The 19498-nt window shown below is 39.3% G+C and overlaps 1 protein-coding gene across 3 annotated transcripts in view; it reads left to right on the top strand.

Annotated features, from left to right (window-relative positions):
• LOC140737358 (cytochrome P450 2C19-like) overlaps positions 1–19498 on the top strand; it is a 78477-nt gene that overhangs the window by 5837 nt on the left and 53142 nt on the right. For all 3 annotated transcript variants that reach the window (XM_073063815.1, XM_073063814.1, XM_073063816.1), the window contains exons 3-4: positions 16146–16295; positions 17430–17590. In XM_073063815.1, coding sequence (XP_072919916.1) covers positions 16146–16295; positions 17430–17590 — 311 coding nt within the window. The remainder of the gene's footprint in view (positions 1–16145; positions 16296–17429; positions 17591–19498) is intronic.

Below are 19498 nucleotides of genomic sequence, written 5' to 3'. Positions count from 1 at the left end.
CTTCTAATTTTTTCTATATTTAAACATAACATAGTTTGAGAAAGCCAATGAAATACAGTAGGAGGATTAATTTCCTTCCAATTCAACAAAATAGATCTTCTAGCCATTAGTGTAAGAAATGCAATCATTCAACAAGCGGAAGAAGATAAATGAAGTGAGTCCATCATTGCTAAACCAAAAATTGCGGTAATAGGATGGGGTTGTAAATCAATGTTCAATACTGCAGAGATAATATCAAAAATATCTTTCCAATATTTTTTCAAAAGCGGACACGACCAGAACATATGAGTTAGAGATGCTATTTCAGATTGACATCTATCACAAATAGGATTTATATAGGAATAAAAATGAGCCAATTTATCCTTGGACATATGAGCCCTGTGTACAACCTTAAACTGCATTAATGAATGTTTAGCACATATAGATGATGTGTTAACTAATTGAAGAATTTTATCCCAATTCTCAATAGGAATAATAATGTTGAGCTCTCTTTCCCAATCATTTTTTGTCTTATAAAGGGGCTCTGAACGTATCTTCATAATTATATTATAAAGTTTTGATATAAGCCCTTTCTGAAAGGGGTTTAATTCGAACAAATTCTCCAAAATGCCTGAAGACACAAAGTTTGGAAAAGTAGGAAGTACAGTATTTAAAAAATTCCTAATCTGTAAATATCTAAAAAAATGAAATCTAGGCAAATTATATTTATTAGATAACTGCTCAAAAGACATAAAACAATTATCCAAAAATAAGTCAGAAAATCGTAGTAATCCTTTAGTCTTCCAAGCCAAATAAGCTTGGTCTATAATTGAAGGGTGAAAAAAACAATTGGATACAATAGGAATATTTAAAACAAACTGAGTCAACCCAAAAAATTTCTGAAATTGAAACCATATATGTAAAGTATGTTTAACTATCGGGTTGTCAATTCGTTTCGGCAATTTAGAAAGAGCAAAAGGGAGAGAAATCCCCAAAATAGAACCCAGTGCAAAACCTGGTACCGATTTAATTTCCAGGCTCACCCAATAAGGGCTGAAAGATCCATCCCAATCTTTCAACCAAATATTCTTTTGCCAAATATTACCATTTAATTTGAATTATTCTATACTGTTTCCTTCCAATTTCATTATCTTTTTTTTAAAAATGTGAATTGGCGGTTGATGACTTTTTTCTATATATCTAGATGATGGTTAAACGTATTGCTTCCGGGGGTTGATTCCTAATGGGTTTTTTTTGTAGTTAATGCATTTTTTCCCCTCGTTAGATGGGGTTCTTTTTTTCCCTTTTTTCTATATATAATTTTTTCATTTTTATTTATTATGATTAGTTTTTTCTTCAGCTCTATTAATTGTATACATATTAATTTGTTGTTTTGTATTATTCTATAGTTGTAGAAGATTATGTATTAATAAAAAGATTCTAAAAATGAAAAAATGAAAAATCAGGCCCATGGGGTGCTATTAGTTAAACCATTTTTCCCCAGTATTAATCAAATTGTTCCAATTTATGATTGACAGATGCTGTTATCTTCTCCATTTTGTAAATGTTCATTGTAATTTCCATCCATGTGTTTAAAGTTGGGCTCTCCGGTGATAACCATTTCCTGGTAAGAGTCTTTTTACCAGCCACCAGTGGTATATTCATTAAATATGTATCTCTTTTTAACCATTCTTCAGGTATATACTGTACTCAAAATATATGTGTAAAGGGGGTTTCTTCTTTTTCTTTGTTACTGTGTATGTAAACAAAATGGCTTCTTTGTTTTGTTAAAAGTAGGAATGCTTTGTTGCGAGAGAGTGCTGGAAGCTTGTTTGGGTTAAAATTTACTGATAACGAGAATTGTATTCCTTTGTAATCCAATTGGGATTAATGTTGTTCTTTCTTCTGAGTCTGTAAGCTTTTGTTGGCGGGCTTTTGGGGAGTTCGGCATGAGGGGGTGAGAGAGGAAGGACGTGATGCTGCAAACTGGGCGAGGAACGGACCCCAAGCGGGGGTCCAAGGCCGGGAGGTACCCTGAGGAGAGGAGACGATGATAGATGTGCTGGGTTGACCACTTCGGGTGGTCCTGAGCTGCGAGTCGAGGAGTTCAGAGGGGATCGAATAGTGGCCAGAAGACTTCAGTAATTGAGCTCCAACGGTTGTGCACGAAGTGGTTTGGACTTTGATAAGTTTGGCGCCTTTTCTTTATTTCCTTTTCCTTCATGTATACTGTAACGTTATTAATTACTTAGTTATAGTAATCTTTATAAACTGTAATCATTTAATCGCATATGGTGTTTGTTCTTTGGCGAGGTGGGGACATCACACAGCATCCACACCAGCCGATTACCCAGTTTGGCGGGGCCGAAGGCTGCTCCCCCTAGACAAGAACTAGCTGAGCGAGCCTGAGGTGACCCAGGGGGTTACATATGGTTTTACTTTCTAATGGTATTTCCCATTTAAAAATGTCTTGTAGGGCATTGTGTATCCCACTCCAATAGTCTTTGATAATGGGGCAATCCCAGAAAATATGGTAATGCTTTGCATTTTGATTTCCAGTATTTCTCCAGCGAACAGGGATGTTACTATCATAATGGGATTTCTGAGAGGGTGTAATAAAATATCTTGTCAGGTTTTTCCACCCAAACTCCCTCCATTTCTGTGAACTGGTACAGTTCCATTGATATCTCCATAATATTGTCCATTCTTCCTCAGATATAGTTATCCCTCCTTCCTTCTCCCATTTTGTTTTAATGTATGAAGTTGAGTGTGTTTTAAGATTTGACAGACCCTTATACATGCTTGAAATGATTCTACCATCATTATCTGAATTATATGCTTTTCTAAACAGTTCTATGAAACATGTACTTGGCTCGGTTACATTTTTCACCCTCCTATTAACACAACATTGCATCTGCAAATACCGATAAAAGTCTTGTTTTTCTAATGTGTTTCTCTTTAAGCATTTCAAAACTGAACAGTGTTCCTTCTTTCATTGTAATGCATAGAACTGTTATTCCTTTAGCTGTCCAATCCTTAAATCTAGCATCCAGTTTATTTGGCGTAAAATCCGAGTCATATCCACAACATTTAAGAATTACAATATCTGTCTCTAGTTTATATTCTTTTATAATAGTTTTCCATATTTGAAGAATCCATTTCACCCATGGGTTCTCAATAGTATTTATATAGCTTTGTAGGTTGTTATCAGCCAAAGTTGCCTGTATGGGGATGGAAGGTATCTTCTCCTCAATGTTTTTCCATTGAGCGTCATATGATGGGTTACACCAGCACATCACAGCTCTCATTTGTACTGCAAAATAATAAAATTGAAGAGAAGGTAGACCCCATCTCCCTTTTCCTTGGCTAATTGCAAAGTTTTGAGATCAACTCTAGGTCTTTTACCTTGCCATACATACCTTGATAACATTTTGTGCCATTCATTCAATTGATTTTGGTTCATCTCTATTGGTAGGGTCTGAAAGAGATATAATAGTCTGGGCAATATATTCATTTTAATAAATTCAATCCTTGAACTGAGACTAAAGAAAGGAATTAGATTCCATCTTGTTATGTCTTCCTTAATTTTTTAATATATAGGCATTCTGATAATTTTGCCATATCTTTTGGCATGATGATGCCCAAATATTTGAAAGACTCTGTTTGCCATGCCAAGGGATATCTACTTTCTATTTCTCTTGATGGACTATAGTTATATGAAAGTAATTGGATTTTATCTATGTTGATCTTGTATCCTGATAATTGACCATATTGTTCAAAGGATTGCATCAATTTAGGTAGAGAATATGTTGGTTTCCCTAGATATATCAAAATGTCATCCGTGTAACAGGCCAATTTATGCTCTGTCCCTTTAATAGTAATTTCCCTGATATCTTCATTTTATCTGATGTATTGATCTAGTGGTTCCAGATAAAATGCAAAGAGTAGCGGTGACCATGCACTACCCCGTCTCGTGCCCCTTTCTAGGGTAAAGCAATTTGATAAATATCCATTGATTTTAATCTTAGCAGTGGGATTGTCATATAGTGTCTGTATAGTTTTAATAATTGTGTCATGTAAAACAAATCTATGTAAAACTCTATAAAGAAAATTCCATTTAACTGAATCAAATGCCTTTTCAGCATCCACACTTATCACTATTGCTTTAATTTTATTTTTTTGTATACGATCCATAATGTGTAGTGTCTTTCGGATATTGTCTTGTGTTTGGCGTTGTTGTATAAAACCTGTCTGATCATTATATATCAGTGTGGTAAAAACTCTTCTAATCGTTTGGCCATGATGGAGTTAAATAATCTATAATGCACATTAAGAACAGATATTGGTCTAAATTACCCACATTCCATTTTATCCTTGCCTTCTTTTGGTATAGCTGAGATTATCGCCTCCTTCCAGCTGGGTGGCATTTGCGCCTCTTTTAGAGCCCAGTTCAGTGTGGGGAGTAAAACAGGAATTAACTCATTTTTAAATTCTTTATACCACGCTGCCATATAACCATCTGATCCTGGTGACTTACTTAATTTAAGTCCACTAATTGCAGTTTTTAGTTCAGCTTCAGTTATGTCAGCAGTCATCGTTCTATTTTGTTCTTCACTTAAAGTGGGTAACTCTAGAGAATTCAGGTAGGTGTCAATTTGGGTTATGCTTCACCCTGGAACTTTAGAATATAGAGTTTTGTAAAACACTTCAAGAGCTTTCTGAATTTCACTTAGCTTATTTTTTTAAATCACTTTTGTTCTTGGATCCCTAATTCTATGAATTGTATTTTCTGCTTTTTTTTTTCAGTTTCCACGCCAGTATTTTCATAGACTTAGATCCACTTTCATAGTGTCTCTGTTTCAAAAACATCAGATTTTTCCTGATTTCTTGTATAGCCAAACTATTAATTTTATTCATAATTTTTAAAATTTCCTCTAATGTATCCTGCGCCAAATTCAATTTGTTTTTTTTTCTAGTTCCTTCAGCTTGTTTTGTAATTCCTCTAATGTTTTATTCCTTATTTGTTCTTATGTGAAGATATCGCTATATTTTTCCCTCTTAAGACAGCCTTCAGAGTATCCCATAGAATGGGAGGTGAAACCTCTCCATTATCATTTAATTCTAAGTAAAGACCAATTTCTTTTTTAATTTATTCCTTAAAATAGGGATCATTGAGTAGACTTGAATTTAGTTTCCATATAGTATTCTTTGGTTACAGGTCAAAATCAACAGATAAATATATAGGTGCATGATCACGTAAATCTATTGTCCCAATTCCACAGGTATCTATTTTGTCTTTATCTTTTCCAAATGTTATGAAATAATCTATTCTTACATATAAAGAATGGGGGGTGGGGGGGGGGGTGCAGAATACTGAGTGTAATCCCTTCAGTCTGGGAAAAGGTCTCTCCATGTATCAATTATACCAACATCCTCAAAAAGTGTAACTTTCTCATGTAATGACTTTGTTTCGTGGTTCTACTGGAAGAGTCTAACTTTGGGTGTAATTGTAAATTTAAATCTTCCCCACATATCAAGAGACCTTCTGTTTCCGTTACCATAATATTAGTGATTTTCTGGAAGAAACTAATATCACTTCCTGGGGTTGCATATATATTCAATAGAGTAACTGAATTCCCATCTATATTCCCCCTTACTGGAATATATCTGCCCTCCTAATCTCCCATTTCAAATACTTTTTCAAAATTTAGCTTGCTTGAGATGAGAATAGCAACTCCTCTCCTATGTCCTGATTTATATGAGGAGAAAAACAAATTAGTGAAGCCCATTCTCTTTAGTTTTCCATGCTCGTTATCATTTAAATGAGTTTACTGTAAACATAATACATGGGCTTTTTCTTTCTTCATTTTAGATAGAATTTACTGCGTTTGATTGGATTCAACAGCCCAGTGACATTAAAAGAAATGAATTTTACTTTGTCAGTAGCCATGTGTATTTATCTGTCAGTGTATCATTGAAATTAGCAGAAAAGAACTTAGCCGATCTACTCACTGAACAAGTAAGAACAAAGAAACGCAATTTTTAAAAAAGCTACCGAAGGTGTGATTCCAAGGCTGAGGTCTCCAGTAGATGACCCTGGGCTGAGCTAGAGGAAATGCCTAGCTGTGAGGGATAGCCTCTCCTACCTGTGGGGTGAGGGCCCCCACTGCAGCACCCATAAAAGTAAGTGAAAAAGTCTATGTCCATTACACAGAAAAGACTTCCCTGTGTATTCCTCCCATGTATATGTTCTCATTTAGGTGGGGAGAAAGGAATGAATGAATGAATGAATAAAAAATAAAATAATAGGGTAATAGAAAATCCACATTGTTGTATGTATTTCTTCAGATAAATATAGTATCGTCTATTTTGGCTTCTGTTTAGCTTATCAACACTTTTGAGATTAGTCAGACCTTATAACTCTTCTGGAGGGGGTAAGGGCTATCTTCTGAAAACTCGCAGTCTCTCCCTGATATTCTTCTCTCGCTTTTCTCCCGTCCCCTGCTTTCTCGGTCCTCCCACCGTTTCCCAGGTGGAGCGGAATAGCTGCTCAGCCAGGCTTTCCCTCGGTGTGATCACGTTGACGGGCAGTCCTCTGTTCTTCGTGTCTGCAGTTGCCTCCTCCACTGTCTGGGACAGCCGTGTCCCGTTCTCATAGAACACTCATAGTTTAGCAGGGTACGGAGTCTGGAAGCTAATGTTTCTCTGCTTTAACACTCACTTCGCTTCAGAATATTCCTTACGTTTCTGCAGGACCGCTGGGGGGTAATCTTGATCAAAATATATTAAGCTCTTGATCAAAATATATTAAGCTCTTATTCTTCTTTCCCCCGGCCTTGTGCAGAATCTCTGCTTTGGTTTTGTAGGGGAGGAATCTGATTATTATTGACCGTGGCTTGTCTTCCCTATCCCCGGAGGGTCTCGGGGTGAACATCCGGTGTGCTCTCTCGATGTCTTGCTCCGTAGTTGGCAGAATCTCCAGCATGTCCCGTAGTAACTTTTCCACAAACTCCACCATAGACGACCCCTCTGTTCCTTCAGGAACATTATATATCCTTATATTCTTCCATTGAGATCTCCCTTCTTGGTCGAGTAGTTTATTTTCTTGTCATTTCATCACTTTTATCATCTTCCTCAGCACTTGTTCCACATTTTGAACACAATCTTCCACCTTTTCAATTTGTGTCTTTGCTTCCACAATTTTTTGATTAACGTTGATGAGCTCAGATTTAATATTGTTTAGTTCTTGTTTTATGTCTTTATGAAAGTCCTGTATCTCCTCCAGAACTTTTGCTAAACTTGCCTCTTCGTTTGAATGAGGGTTAGCGTCAACTTCGCCATTATAATCCTGTGCAAGAGAACTGTTGTTTGTATTTTCTTCATTTCCAGGCTCTGCAATGGCGCTTTTTTTGTTTCCAACCCTTTTACCCATTCTTGCCCCCCTTACCAGTTCAAGTATTATTGAGGGATTTTGTATTTGGTGGTTTAACAGGGTGAAATAATTGCTTTTTCGGAGGAGCTATTATTTTAGGCCACCATGGTGGGTGATGACGTCACCGGAACCCTCTTGGGAAGTTTTCTTGGTCTTCCAGACCCCTCAACTTAACCTCCACCGTTCCTATTAACTGCCATTTCTTGATTACATTATGAACTGAGGGAACGGCTACCTGAAAACTCTTTGCTATCTTCTTTTTGCCTTCTCCTGCTTTGCGGGCATCATTTATTTTAATTTTCAGAGTGCTAGGCAGCTGCTTAGAGGAGCCCATGGCTGCTGATTGTTGGGACAAGGTTTGAGGAGTCAGGGTATTTATAAAGCTGTGAAATTTGCATCACCTGGCCTTTCCTAACGATGACTGTGAACAAGCCATAGCCCTAACAAGCTAATTAAGGACTGAGACCTTGGTAAAAGTAATCTGAGAGCTCAAATCTCTTGGGGTGCCCAAACTTTTGCATAGTGCTCCTTTCCATTTTTTACTCTAAAATTGTAGAAAACAAAAATAATACACTAATCTTGCTTAAAATGTTGAAAAGAATGTTTCTTCTTTAACTTTATGACTTTTGGAGATCAGTTTATCTTCCACTCACTTAACTATTCAAAGTAACAGAAATTTTGACCGGGGGGTGCCCAGACTTTTGCATGCCACTGTATGTGTTAAAGGTTTAGGGTGAGAAGGGAGGGGAGAGAGAGATTTAAAAAGGTTCTAAGGGCAACCTCTTCATGCAGAGTGTGTGGAATGAGTTCCCAGTGAACGTGGTTGAGGCAGGGTCAGTAGTATCAACTAAGAAACACTTGGATAGATCATGGACATTGGGGCCTGGGGGACATGGGTTAAATGCAAGAAATTGGGACTAGCCGTGTGGACAATGTACTTGGCATGGACTGTTTGAGCCCAATGGCTTGTATCCATGCTGTAATGCTCTATGACACTTAACTGAGGGAAGTGTGTGACTTCAGTGGTTTAAAGGTTCAATTTAATATCAGAAAATGTATACAGTGGGTGTGTATGTGTGCGCATGTGGCCTGTCAGTCGTGGTCAGCCATGGGTACTGTGCCTCTGGTAGTCACTGGCTTGTCGAGCAGCGACTGTGGCTATTGAGGCCAATCATGGAACGGTAGGCTCTGCCACAGTTGCTGTATGTGTAGGGCGTTGCGGAATTGTTGTCCACTGTCCGCTGTGCTCTCTGTTCCTCAAATTGACTCAGGATCACTCTTTCACCTTGCTCTAGGTGTTGCTGAAGAGTACCTCGCCATTTGTTGCGGTCATCTGCTGTATCCTCCCAGCACTTTGTGTTGATTTTTAAGGCTTTGATGTCGAGCTTGCAGAGATCCTTGAAGCAAAACTGGGGTCTACCAATGCCTCTCTTGCCTGTTGCTGGTTCTCCGTAGAGGATGTATGAAGGAAGGTCTACCATCTTTCATATGATGGATGTGGCCCAGCCAGCGCAGTCTCCGTTGTCTTAAAAGTGTGAACATTGTGGGAAGTCCAGCGAGGGAGAGGACCTCAGAATTTCGGACTTTGTCTCTCCAGGTGGTGCTGAGGATGCGGGGAAGGCTGCGCAGGTGAAAACTATTGAGTTTCCTCTCCTGTTTGGAGTAGATGGTCCAAGTCTCGCTACCATACAGAGGGTGCTGATAACGCATGCATTGTGCATGGCGGTCTTGGTCTTTGTAGTGAATTTCGGATTGTCCCAGACCCGTGAGGAGAGTCGAGCAAGGATTGATGTTGCTTTGCTGATACGCCTATTGATTTCAGCATCAAAGGAGTGAGTGTCTCTAATGGTCGACCCCAAGTATGTGAACTCGTGGACACAGCAACCTGAAACTCTTTCTCTTCACAGACATCCACAAAACAGAAAAAAAATCCCAAACAATGAATGACAGAAAAATATTGAAGCCTCAGATGCCCCCTTCCCTCACTTGCTTCAGCAAAAGTATCAACCCCACACCACTCACCTCACCAGGGATAGGTTTTAGCTGGTTGAAACTGTGACAATGTTAAGTATTCAACTACTGTCCATTTTAAATGTGTTGTTTATAACTGCAAGATCCTGCTGGACTTTAGGAACTTAAAGTGGCACACGTCTGCCCCATCAGTGAGTTGCAGGTTGGTGGAAAAACTGAAGGAGCTGGACTTGCTGCGGATTGAGATACTGCTTGCATCAGAGAGGCTTTGGAGGAGTTGATGAGTGAAGGAGGTGTGCAGTGATCGCAAGGCCCTTTCGGACATTGTTAATGTGAAATGCTGCAAGTCCGATTCACTGATTTACTGGGAGACAGCAGGGGCAGACGGCAGAGCAGCTGCATGGCCTCGGTCATAGTGAGGACTAGGCCTCAAGCCGCAGTGTCACCTGCTTTACAGCTGCTCGCAGAGAGGCGTTGAGCTGGTGGGGGAGAGGGGGGCAGTTTGGAGCGGTTACCAGGCTGGGTCGGTGCTCCCCCCAGTGTTCAATCCCGTTTTTATGTATTCATTTATTGAGATTATAGTGTGGAATGGGCCCTTCCAGACTTTGAGCTGTGCCACCAGCAATCTCCTGATTTAATCATGGGTCAATTTACACGGACCAATTTATCTATCTACAGGTACATCTTTGGACTGAAGAAGGAAACCAGAGGACCCAGAGGAAACCCACACGGTCACAGAGAGAATGTACAAACTCTTTACAGGCAGTGGCAGGAATTCAATCTGGATTGCCTCTATTGTAAATTGTTGTGTTAACCATTATGCTACTGTGCTGTCCCATAATTAGACCATGAGGCATGGGAGCAGAATTGGGCCATTTGGCTCAACAGGTCTGTTCCACCATTCCATCATGGCTGATTTATTATTCCTCTCAACTACATTCTCCTGCCTTCTCTCCATGGCCTTTGATGAATCAGCCTCCACTTTAAATATACCCAAGAACCTGGCATCCTCAGCCACCAGTGGCAATAAATTCCACAGATTCACCACTCTCTGGCTAAAGAAAATCCTCCTCATCTCAGTTCTAAATGGATGTCCCTCTATTCTGAGGCTTCATCTCTGGTCCTAGACTCTCCATCCATAGGAAACGTCCTCTCCATATCCACACTGACTTGGCCTTTCAATATTTGACAGGTTTCAATGAGATTCCCCCTTCATTCTTCTAAACTCTAATGAGTACAGGCCCAGAGCCATTTAATGCTCCTCTAACCCTTTCATTCCTGCTTCCTTGGATAGGCAACTTGCTGAGTCAGCACGGATAAAATGAGCTTCCAATCTGTATAACCCTAGGATAATCCCAGGATTTAGAATGGGGAAATCAGCTCCAATTCATTTAGTGGAGTTAGATCACTTTGCAAAACAAAACTATCACAGCATTAAAGCCTTGATATAATCGTCATTCCCATTAACGATTCTATCAGGATCAGAATCAGGTTTAATGTTACTGATGTACGCTGTCAAATTTATTTCGTGACAGCAGGAGTCACAGTGCGGGCAATTATGAAACTGACCTTAAACTTACTCATGGCATTTCTTCCGTGACCCAGAAATCACGTTACACATTCTACCAAACTGGAGTCTATTTGATGAGGCAACTGTATCATATCCGAAACTCTCCCAGTATAGGTTACATCCTCTCCATGACAACACTGTCTAGGCCTTTCAATATTCAGTAGGTTTCAATGAGACTATAAGACATAGGAACAGAATCAGGCCGTTCAGCCCATCGAGTCTACTCTGTCATTCCGTCATGACGGATTTATTATCCCTCTCAATCCCATTCTCCTGCCTTCTCACCATAACCTTTGGTGCCCTGACTAATCCAGAACCTATTAACCCCTGCTTGAGAGCATAAAAATGTTTTTGACAAGAACAGGCTGTCTGTACCAACAAAGCTTGCCAAATTACTATTCACATAGTGTGCTGAAATAACTATCGAGTTTAGATTTGGAAATCTCAAGGTACAACTCTCAACTACTACTAGGTAGTTTGTTCCACGTGCCACAACTCGCTGTGTAAATAAGTGCTTCATGATGTTAGTCTGAAATCTCCCTTTAACCAGTCTCCACCTATTACCCTGTGTCCTCATTGATGGATTAATTTTGAAGTAGCAGCTGGACTGCCGTCCACCTCACTTATACCCTTAATGATAGTGAACACTTCTGCCATGTCTCCTCTCTTTCTAAGTCTACTAAGACAAAAAAGATTTAATTCTTTCAATCTTCCTGAATAGCTCATACCCTGCAGAGCTGGAAAGAGTCTCGTCGTCCTTCTCTGATCTATCTCCAGTGCCTTTACATCCCTCACAAAATATGGAGACCAAAACTGTGTACAGCACTCAAGGTGCGGCCTCACAAACACATTATACAGCATAATGAGAACCTCTCTAGACGCAAACTCCACTGAGTGCATTGTATTGCCCAACAATCTATTAGCCTTCCTAATCGCTTCTATGCATTGTCCAGATGTTGATCATGATGAGTCTACCAGGACGTCCAAAACCTTCTCATACAGTGCACTTTTTAACTCAAGAATCCCCATTGTATATTTATATCTAATATTTCTACTTCCTATATGTAATATTTTACAGTTACTTACATTAAATTTCATCTACCATTTATCTGCCCAAATCTGGATTTTGTTCAGATCTAACTGTATTGATTCTGCTACCTGAATGTTATCTGTCCATCTCCGTAATTATATGTCATCTGCAAACTTGTTATGTGTTTATCCATATCATTAATGTAAATTAAATCAGCAGCGGCCCCCAAAACTGCTCCCTGCTGAACCCCATTTTTAACATCTTCTAGGTGTGAAAATGATCCTCTCACCTTAACTCATTGTTTTCTGTTTTACGGCCAATTCTGCGCCCATTCACACACCTTACCCTGAATCCCTACTTCTTGTAATTTGATTATTAACCTCTCCTGGGGTATGTTATCAAAAGCCTTCTGAAAGTCCAAATAAATTATATCAACCACTCTATTGTTATCAAAAATTTTAATTGCCTTCTCAGAGAACTTCAGCATATTAGTAAAATATGATTTCCCCTTTCTCAACCCATGCTGGTTGTCTGCTAACATGCCTGTTCTTATCAGCTACTTTCCCACCTCATTCTTTATTGATGTATCTTACCTGTGATGCACATTAAGTTTACTAGGGTCTTTAGATTTATAGTTACTAGGGTCAGTATGGTCACCCTTCTTGCATACTGGGACAATGTTAACCCATTTCCAGTCCTTGGGCATTTCACCAGTCTTCACTGACTTTTGAAAAATACATGTTAGGGGTTTGTATATAGAATCACAGACCTCTTTAAGTTCCAATGGATATTGGTTGGCTGGCCCTGGAGATTTATTAACTTTCAGCCTTTGCAACTGAAGCAGGACCTCACTTTCTAAGATCTGTAAGTCACTTAAAACAAGCTTATTTTTCTCTACACTTACTGGCATGTTGCTAACATCTTTGTGGGTGAGTACTTTAGCAAAACATGTACAAAGAGTATCCACTATGTCCTTCTCTGCATAATTTATCACCCTATTGGTATTCTTAATACACTTCACTTCCTCCTTGACTTTTCTTTTACTATTAAAGTATTGAAAAAATCTCTTGGGGTCAATTGTAGCATTACCAACAATATCCTTGTCAACCTGCCTTTTGGTAATCTGAATTTCCCTCTTGACTATAGCTCTCATATTTTCAATGCCATATGGTTAACTTGATTACTATTTTTTATTTATTATTTATATAGCTGTCTTTACTTCAATAATTTTGTGTATATCTTTAATTATCCATGTAGTTGATCTTTTGTTTTATTGCTTCTCCTGGCCTTGGGTAGGAACTTTTCCTGTGCTGTGTGTATTACCTCTTCAAATTGACCCCATTGTTTCTCAACTGACTCAAATGTCAAGAACTTCCTTCTAGTTTACTTTTTGAAGTCTTTGCCGCATCTGCACAAACTTGGCCTTTCTGAAATTCAATTTAATAGTTTTGGTTTTTACTGATATACTTTTACACAGAAGTTCAACACTAATAATGTCATGATTGCTTGTTCCTAAAAGCTCAACTTCCGTGCTCAAAATTCTATCATGATTGTTACAGAATATCAAATGTAAACACTTCTCATTAGTGCAGTTACATATTGGGTCAAAAACAATCATTATAACTCAATGAATTCACATTCCTCTAATTCTTGAGTCAATGGGTTCTCCCACTCAACACTTGGGAAATTAAAGTCACCCATAACAATATCACGCTCAGAACTTGCTTTTCTAATATTCTGATAGTTGTTTATTAATATTATCAGCATGAGAGCTCTATAACATACAGTCAATGTTATTCCTTTATCCTTAATGCTTTCAATTCTCACCCAAATATCTTCACTAAGTCTCGATTCATCTCCTATCACAAGGAGCCTCCTGTTTAAATTCTCCCTATGTATGTGGCTACTCCACCACCTTTACCATCTTGCGTATCTTTCCTAAGAAAAGTATTTCCTTTAATATGATATTCATCAGTTTATTACTGAAGTTTTTCATCCTATTCCGACCCATTTTTATATTTTTGAAGCCTATAGTTGGTTTATGTCCTAATATGTTATTCTCCACGATGATGTTTAAACAGTTGAGCCCAGCCTCTTCCTAGTACCCTGCTCCTCATTCCCTAGTGTAAGCAGATCTCAGCTAACTGAAGCATACGCCTGCCCAGTACATCAGTGCCCCTCCAGTTCAAATGCAACCGGTCCCAGTGTTACAGGTTCCATCAGCCCCAAAAGGCACCCAGATGTCCCATAAACCTATGCCCCTCTAACCTGCACCATGATTTGATCCACACATTAAATCTTATCTGCTCCATTTTACCTGGACTGATACCTTTAAATATATAAATGTCTGTGGCAACTGTTACATACCCGTGACACGTGACAGTGGTACCCTTGTCACGTGACTGGGGTTGAAGTTATACTGGACATGAGGTAATGGTCTTGTGATGGTGGAGTGATGTCATTTTCCCGCCAGTAGAGGTCATGTGACAGGTTTTTTTTACAGGGTATAAAAGGAAGACCCACCCTGTCAAGTGGGGCAGTTCGTGGCGGAATTTGCCAAGATGACTTCATGTCCCTGCGTGATTTAATGTGATGACGCAGTTTAGTTGAAAAATGAAGTTTTATAAAATGCCTAAAGTTTAAAAGGTCATTGCCAGCGGTTTCTTTGCTGATGGAGAGTGAAGATAGAAGTTTGGAAGATAAAACTCGAGGAGAATCGATTTTCGAAGGTGGAAAAGTTCGACCTTATTTGATCCTCATTCGGAAGGATTTCGTTGACTATTCTCGCTGTTAATCCCTGGGATGACCAGAAAGGATTTGAGAATAGTGTGGAAGAAAGGTCAGTACCTTTAAGCCGCTATATTTTATAAAATTCTTCGTGGGAAAGTTCGACGCCGGGGAATCGAAGGACAACGACGTGGAAGAGAATTTAAATCGCCTTAAAAAGTCTCTCCTTTTAAAAGGACTGTGAGCTTTTGAACTTTCGGCATACCGCTTTAAAGAACTGTTTACTTTCGGCATACCGCTTTAAAGAACTTTTTTTTTCAATACCGTTTTAAGAACTGTTTGATCTGCAACGCTATTAAGAACTGTTTAAACAGCCGCACAGCTGTTGTTTTCTGGTCACGTTTGAGTTTGTTTACTTTTGAGGGGGTTTGTTTTCAGTGTTTAATAAACGTGTTATTTGTTATAAAAACCCTTACCTAACTCATATATATTTATTGTTGCCTGAATACGTAACACAACGAATTCCACAGATTCACCCCTTTCTGGCTAAAGAAATTGCTCATCATCTCTGTTCTAAGGAATGTCCTTCTATACTGAGGCTGTGACCTCTGGTCCTAGACTTCCCCAATATAGGCAACATCATTACCATGGGCGGCATGGTAGTGTAGTTGTTAGCACAATGCTTCACAGCACCAGTGATCCGGCTTCAATTCACGTCACTAACAGTAAGGAGTTTGTACGCTCTCCTCATGACTGCATAGGTTTTCTCCTGGTGCTCCTGTTTCCTCACACAGTCCAATGATGGTCTTGAGTTGGTAGGTTAATTGGTCATTGTAAATTGCCTTGTGATTAGGCGAGGGTTAAATCAGGGGATTGCTGGGTGATGTGATCGAAGAGCTGGAAGGGCCTATTCTGCACAGTATTTCAATAAATCAAGAGATAAATCTTCTCCACGTCCACTCTGGGTCTGGTTTCAATATGAACACACCCCCACCTCATTCTTCTAAACTCCAACAAGTACAGGCCCAGAATTATCAAATGCACCTCAAACATTAACCCTACAATTCCTGAGGTCATCCAGCAAGTACAGCGCTAGAGTTATCAAATGCTCCTCGTATATTAACCCTTTAACATCTGAGATAATTCTTGTGAACCTCTCCAATTCTTTTATGATTCCTTTTTGTTCGTCATGTGACATCTAATCAGGGAAACTTTGGACTGTGTTTGGTGACCAGGAACACCAGCTGATTTAACTGTGGAATTCTATAGTAGCAATTCCTACCTAGAAGAATGAGCTGTGAGATGAGGAGCTTAGAACATCTTGGCAGTTGTAAGGAAGAGTAAAGAATAAATTGGGAAACTGGTTCAGAATGTTTGGCCCTCAGACAATAGACATCCCCTTCCAAAGGGACGTTAATCTGAGATCTCTCTTGCAGGAGTTGCTTTCAGCAGTGGCGAGAGATGGAAGCAGCTTCGGAGATTCACTCTCAACACCTTGAGGAATTTTGGAATGGGGAAAAAGAGCATTGAGGAGAGGATTCAGGAGGAAGCCCAGTTCCTGGTCACAAGCTTCAGGAATAAGAAAGGTTTGTCACTACAGCATTCAAGGACCTGCCTTCTCCCCATATCCCTTCATACCCTGACTAATCATGAATGTATCCACCTTTGCCTTAAATATACTCAATTACCTGGCCTCCAGAGCTGCCTGTAGAAATAAATTCCACAGACGCAGCATTTTCTGGCTAAAGAAATTCCTCCTAATCTCTGTTCTAAATGTTCATCCCTCTATCCAGAGGTTGTGCCCTCTGGTCCTAATCTCCCCCACCACAGGAAACGTCCTCTTCACATCCACTTTATCGAAGCTTTTCAACATTCGATCAATTTCAATGAGGTCACCCCTCATTCTTCAGAACTCTAGTGAATACTGTCCCAGAGGCAGCAAATGTTCTTCATATGCCAAACCTTTCAATCCAGAATCATTTTCGTGAACCTCCTCTGGATCCTCTCTAATGTCAGCATATGCTTTCTTAGATAAGGGGCCCAAAACTGCTCATTATACTCCCAGTGAGGCCTCACTGGTTCTGTATCAAGTAACTAACTGATAACTTTTGAACAGAGATGTATTTAGTATCTATAACACCACACACAAAATGCTGGAGGAACTCAGCTGGTTAGGCAGCATCAATGGAGAGGAATAACCAGTCGGCGTTTCTGGCCGAGACCGCTCATCAGGACTGGAAAGGAACGGGGAGATGCAAGAATAAGAAGGTGTCGAAGGTTATTCTCCCTTCAACCTGCCTCTCACCTCTCCCTGGTGCCCCCCTCCTTCCCTTTCTCCTGTGGTCCACTCCTCTCCTTACAGATTACTTCCTCATCAGTGCTTGGTTCTTATTTCAAACCCCCCCCACCCCCACCCAGCTGGCTTCGCCTAGCACCTTCTAGCTTGTCCTCCTTCCCCTCCCCCCAGCTCCTTATTCTGGCTTTTCCCTCTTCCTTTCCAGTTCTGATGAAGGGCTTTTGACCCAAAATGTCAACCGATTATTCATTTGCATAGCTGCTACCTGATCTGCTGAGCTCCTCCAGCATTTTGTATGTGTTGCTCTGGATTTCCAGGATCTGCAGAATCTCTTGTGTTTAATGTCCAAAAAGCATTTAGACCTGCCCCAAAATTTCATTTTAATGCCCTATGATTTTCTAAATGGCCTCTTTAATTCGACCAGGTGAACCTTTCAACCCAAACTTTCTCCTGCGAGGTGCAACGTCAAACATTATCTGTTCCATCACCTTTGGAAAACGATTTGATTACGAAGATAAACAACTTCTCTGGCTGATGGAGCTGGTTGCAGAAATTGCCCGCAGTTGGAGTAGCCCTTGGATACAGGTATGCCTCTTTACAGTGGATTGTGAGTTACTGAAGTTAAGAGCAAACATATTTTTATTGCAGATTCAGGTGGTCAATGTGTCAGTGAAACTGAGAGATTCAGGATCCACATTAATTATCATCAAAATAGAGGGAGTGCACTGAATATTAAACAACACACACAAAACAGTGGAGGAACTCAGTAGGTCAGGCAGCAACTATGGAAATGAATAAAGAGTTGATACTTTGGTCCAAGACCCTTCTTCAGGGCTGGCATGTGAACCATAGGAGAAGGGGTAGAGAGAGGGGAACCAGGGGGTTGATGGGCAGGTGAGGAGAAGCAAGAGGCCAGGGTGGAGAATAGAAGAGGGGATGGGGCAATGGAGAGTAAAAACTTCTTATTGGAATGAGAAATTGATATTCATGCCATCAGTTTGGAGGCTACCCAGACAGAAGATCAGGTGTTGCTCCTCCACCATGAGATGGCCTCTTCTTGGCACACGAACCATGAACCAGTGTGTCAGAATGAACAGGAATTTAAATATTTGGCCATCAGGAAGTTTCACTTTTGGCAGATGGAGCGGAGGTGCTCAGCGAAGCAGTCCCCCAATTTACAATGGTCTCACCAATGTAATATTTTTGCAATATACTTTGTAATGTAATGCAGTATTTTTGCAGTTTTGACATCAGATCTAATTTTGGATGCCTATTTCCATATTGTTGCTCCCAGAATATCTTAATGTTTGTAACAATGCACAAGTCTACCCATCTCTCAGCCTGCCGACTGTGAAAATGCTCATCGAAGATTCAGATTCATTTGTTTATCATTTTTCATTTCATTTTCAATCTTTTTATTCATTTAAAAAAATGAATAGATACAAATCAGAGGAGAAGTTATATCAAATACATAATGCAATAAACGTACAAAACAACAAAAGGGATATATACTGTCAAAGTCACGTAAATGTTATATTGAACTATTATATATAAACAAAGAACCACAACTCCCCTTGGCAAATAATGCAAAAAAAGACTGTAAATTTTTATAATTAAGAGAAAAAAAACCAAACTCCACTAAACTAACCGAAAACAAAAAATAAAGAGAGAAGACTGGGCAGCCCATTTGAGGATAAGATTACAGGAAAAAAAGAGAAAGCACCCTTCTGGTCAGATCTGTAACTGCACGGAGAGAGAAAAAAATAAATTAAAAAAAATATACAGTTTGTATATAAAAAAACTATTTTGCCAAAAAAAATTGAAAAAAAATTAGATCATATGAAAATATTGAATAAAAGGTCACCAGGTTTGCTCAAATTTAAAAGATGTATTGAACGTCCGACTTCTAATTTTCTCCAAGCTTAAACAAGACATAATGGAAGAGAGCCAAAAAAAAAACAGTGGGTGGATTAGAATCTTTCCAGTGTAACAAAATGGCTCTCCTGGCCAATAGTTGAAAAGGCTATCACATGTTGAGCAGAAGCAGGAATAATCCCAAAGATTGCTGTAAGTGAATTAGGTTGTAAGTCCACAGCTATGACTTTTGATAATGTTCTAAAAACATCTCTCCAAAAATTATTTAACTTTGTACAGGACCAAAACATATGTGTTAGGGTAGCCACCTCATCTATCACAGGTAGGATTTATATTTGAAAAAATTTGCGCTAGTTTATCTTTTGACATATGCGCCATGTGTACTATCTTGAATTGAATTAGGGAGTGACGTGCTCAGATAGATGAATTATTAACTAAATAATAAATTTTATTCTATTGATCATCTGAAAGTGAATCCTGAAGTTCCATTTCCCAAGCACGTTTAACCTTATTATTAGGCATCATACGTGAATTCATTAACTGTTTATATATAATGGCTACCGGTCCTTTTTGAAATGGTTTAAGCTGAAAAATAGCATGTATCTTCAGTAAAAAAAT

This window comes from Hemitrygon akajei, chromosome 12 (genome assembly GCF_048418815.1).
Source record: "Hemitrygon akajei chromosome 12, sHemAka1.3, whole genome shotgun sequence".
Lineage (NCBI taxonomy): Eukaryota > Metazoa > Chordata > Chondrichthyes > Myliobatiformes > Dasyatidae > Hemitrygon > Hemitrygon akajei.
The sequence above is the reverse complement of the archived record's forward strand: the minus strand, read 5'-3'. Positions and strand labels throughout refer to the sequence as shown.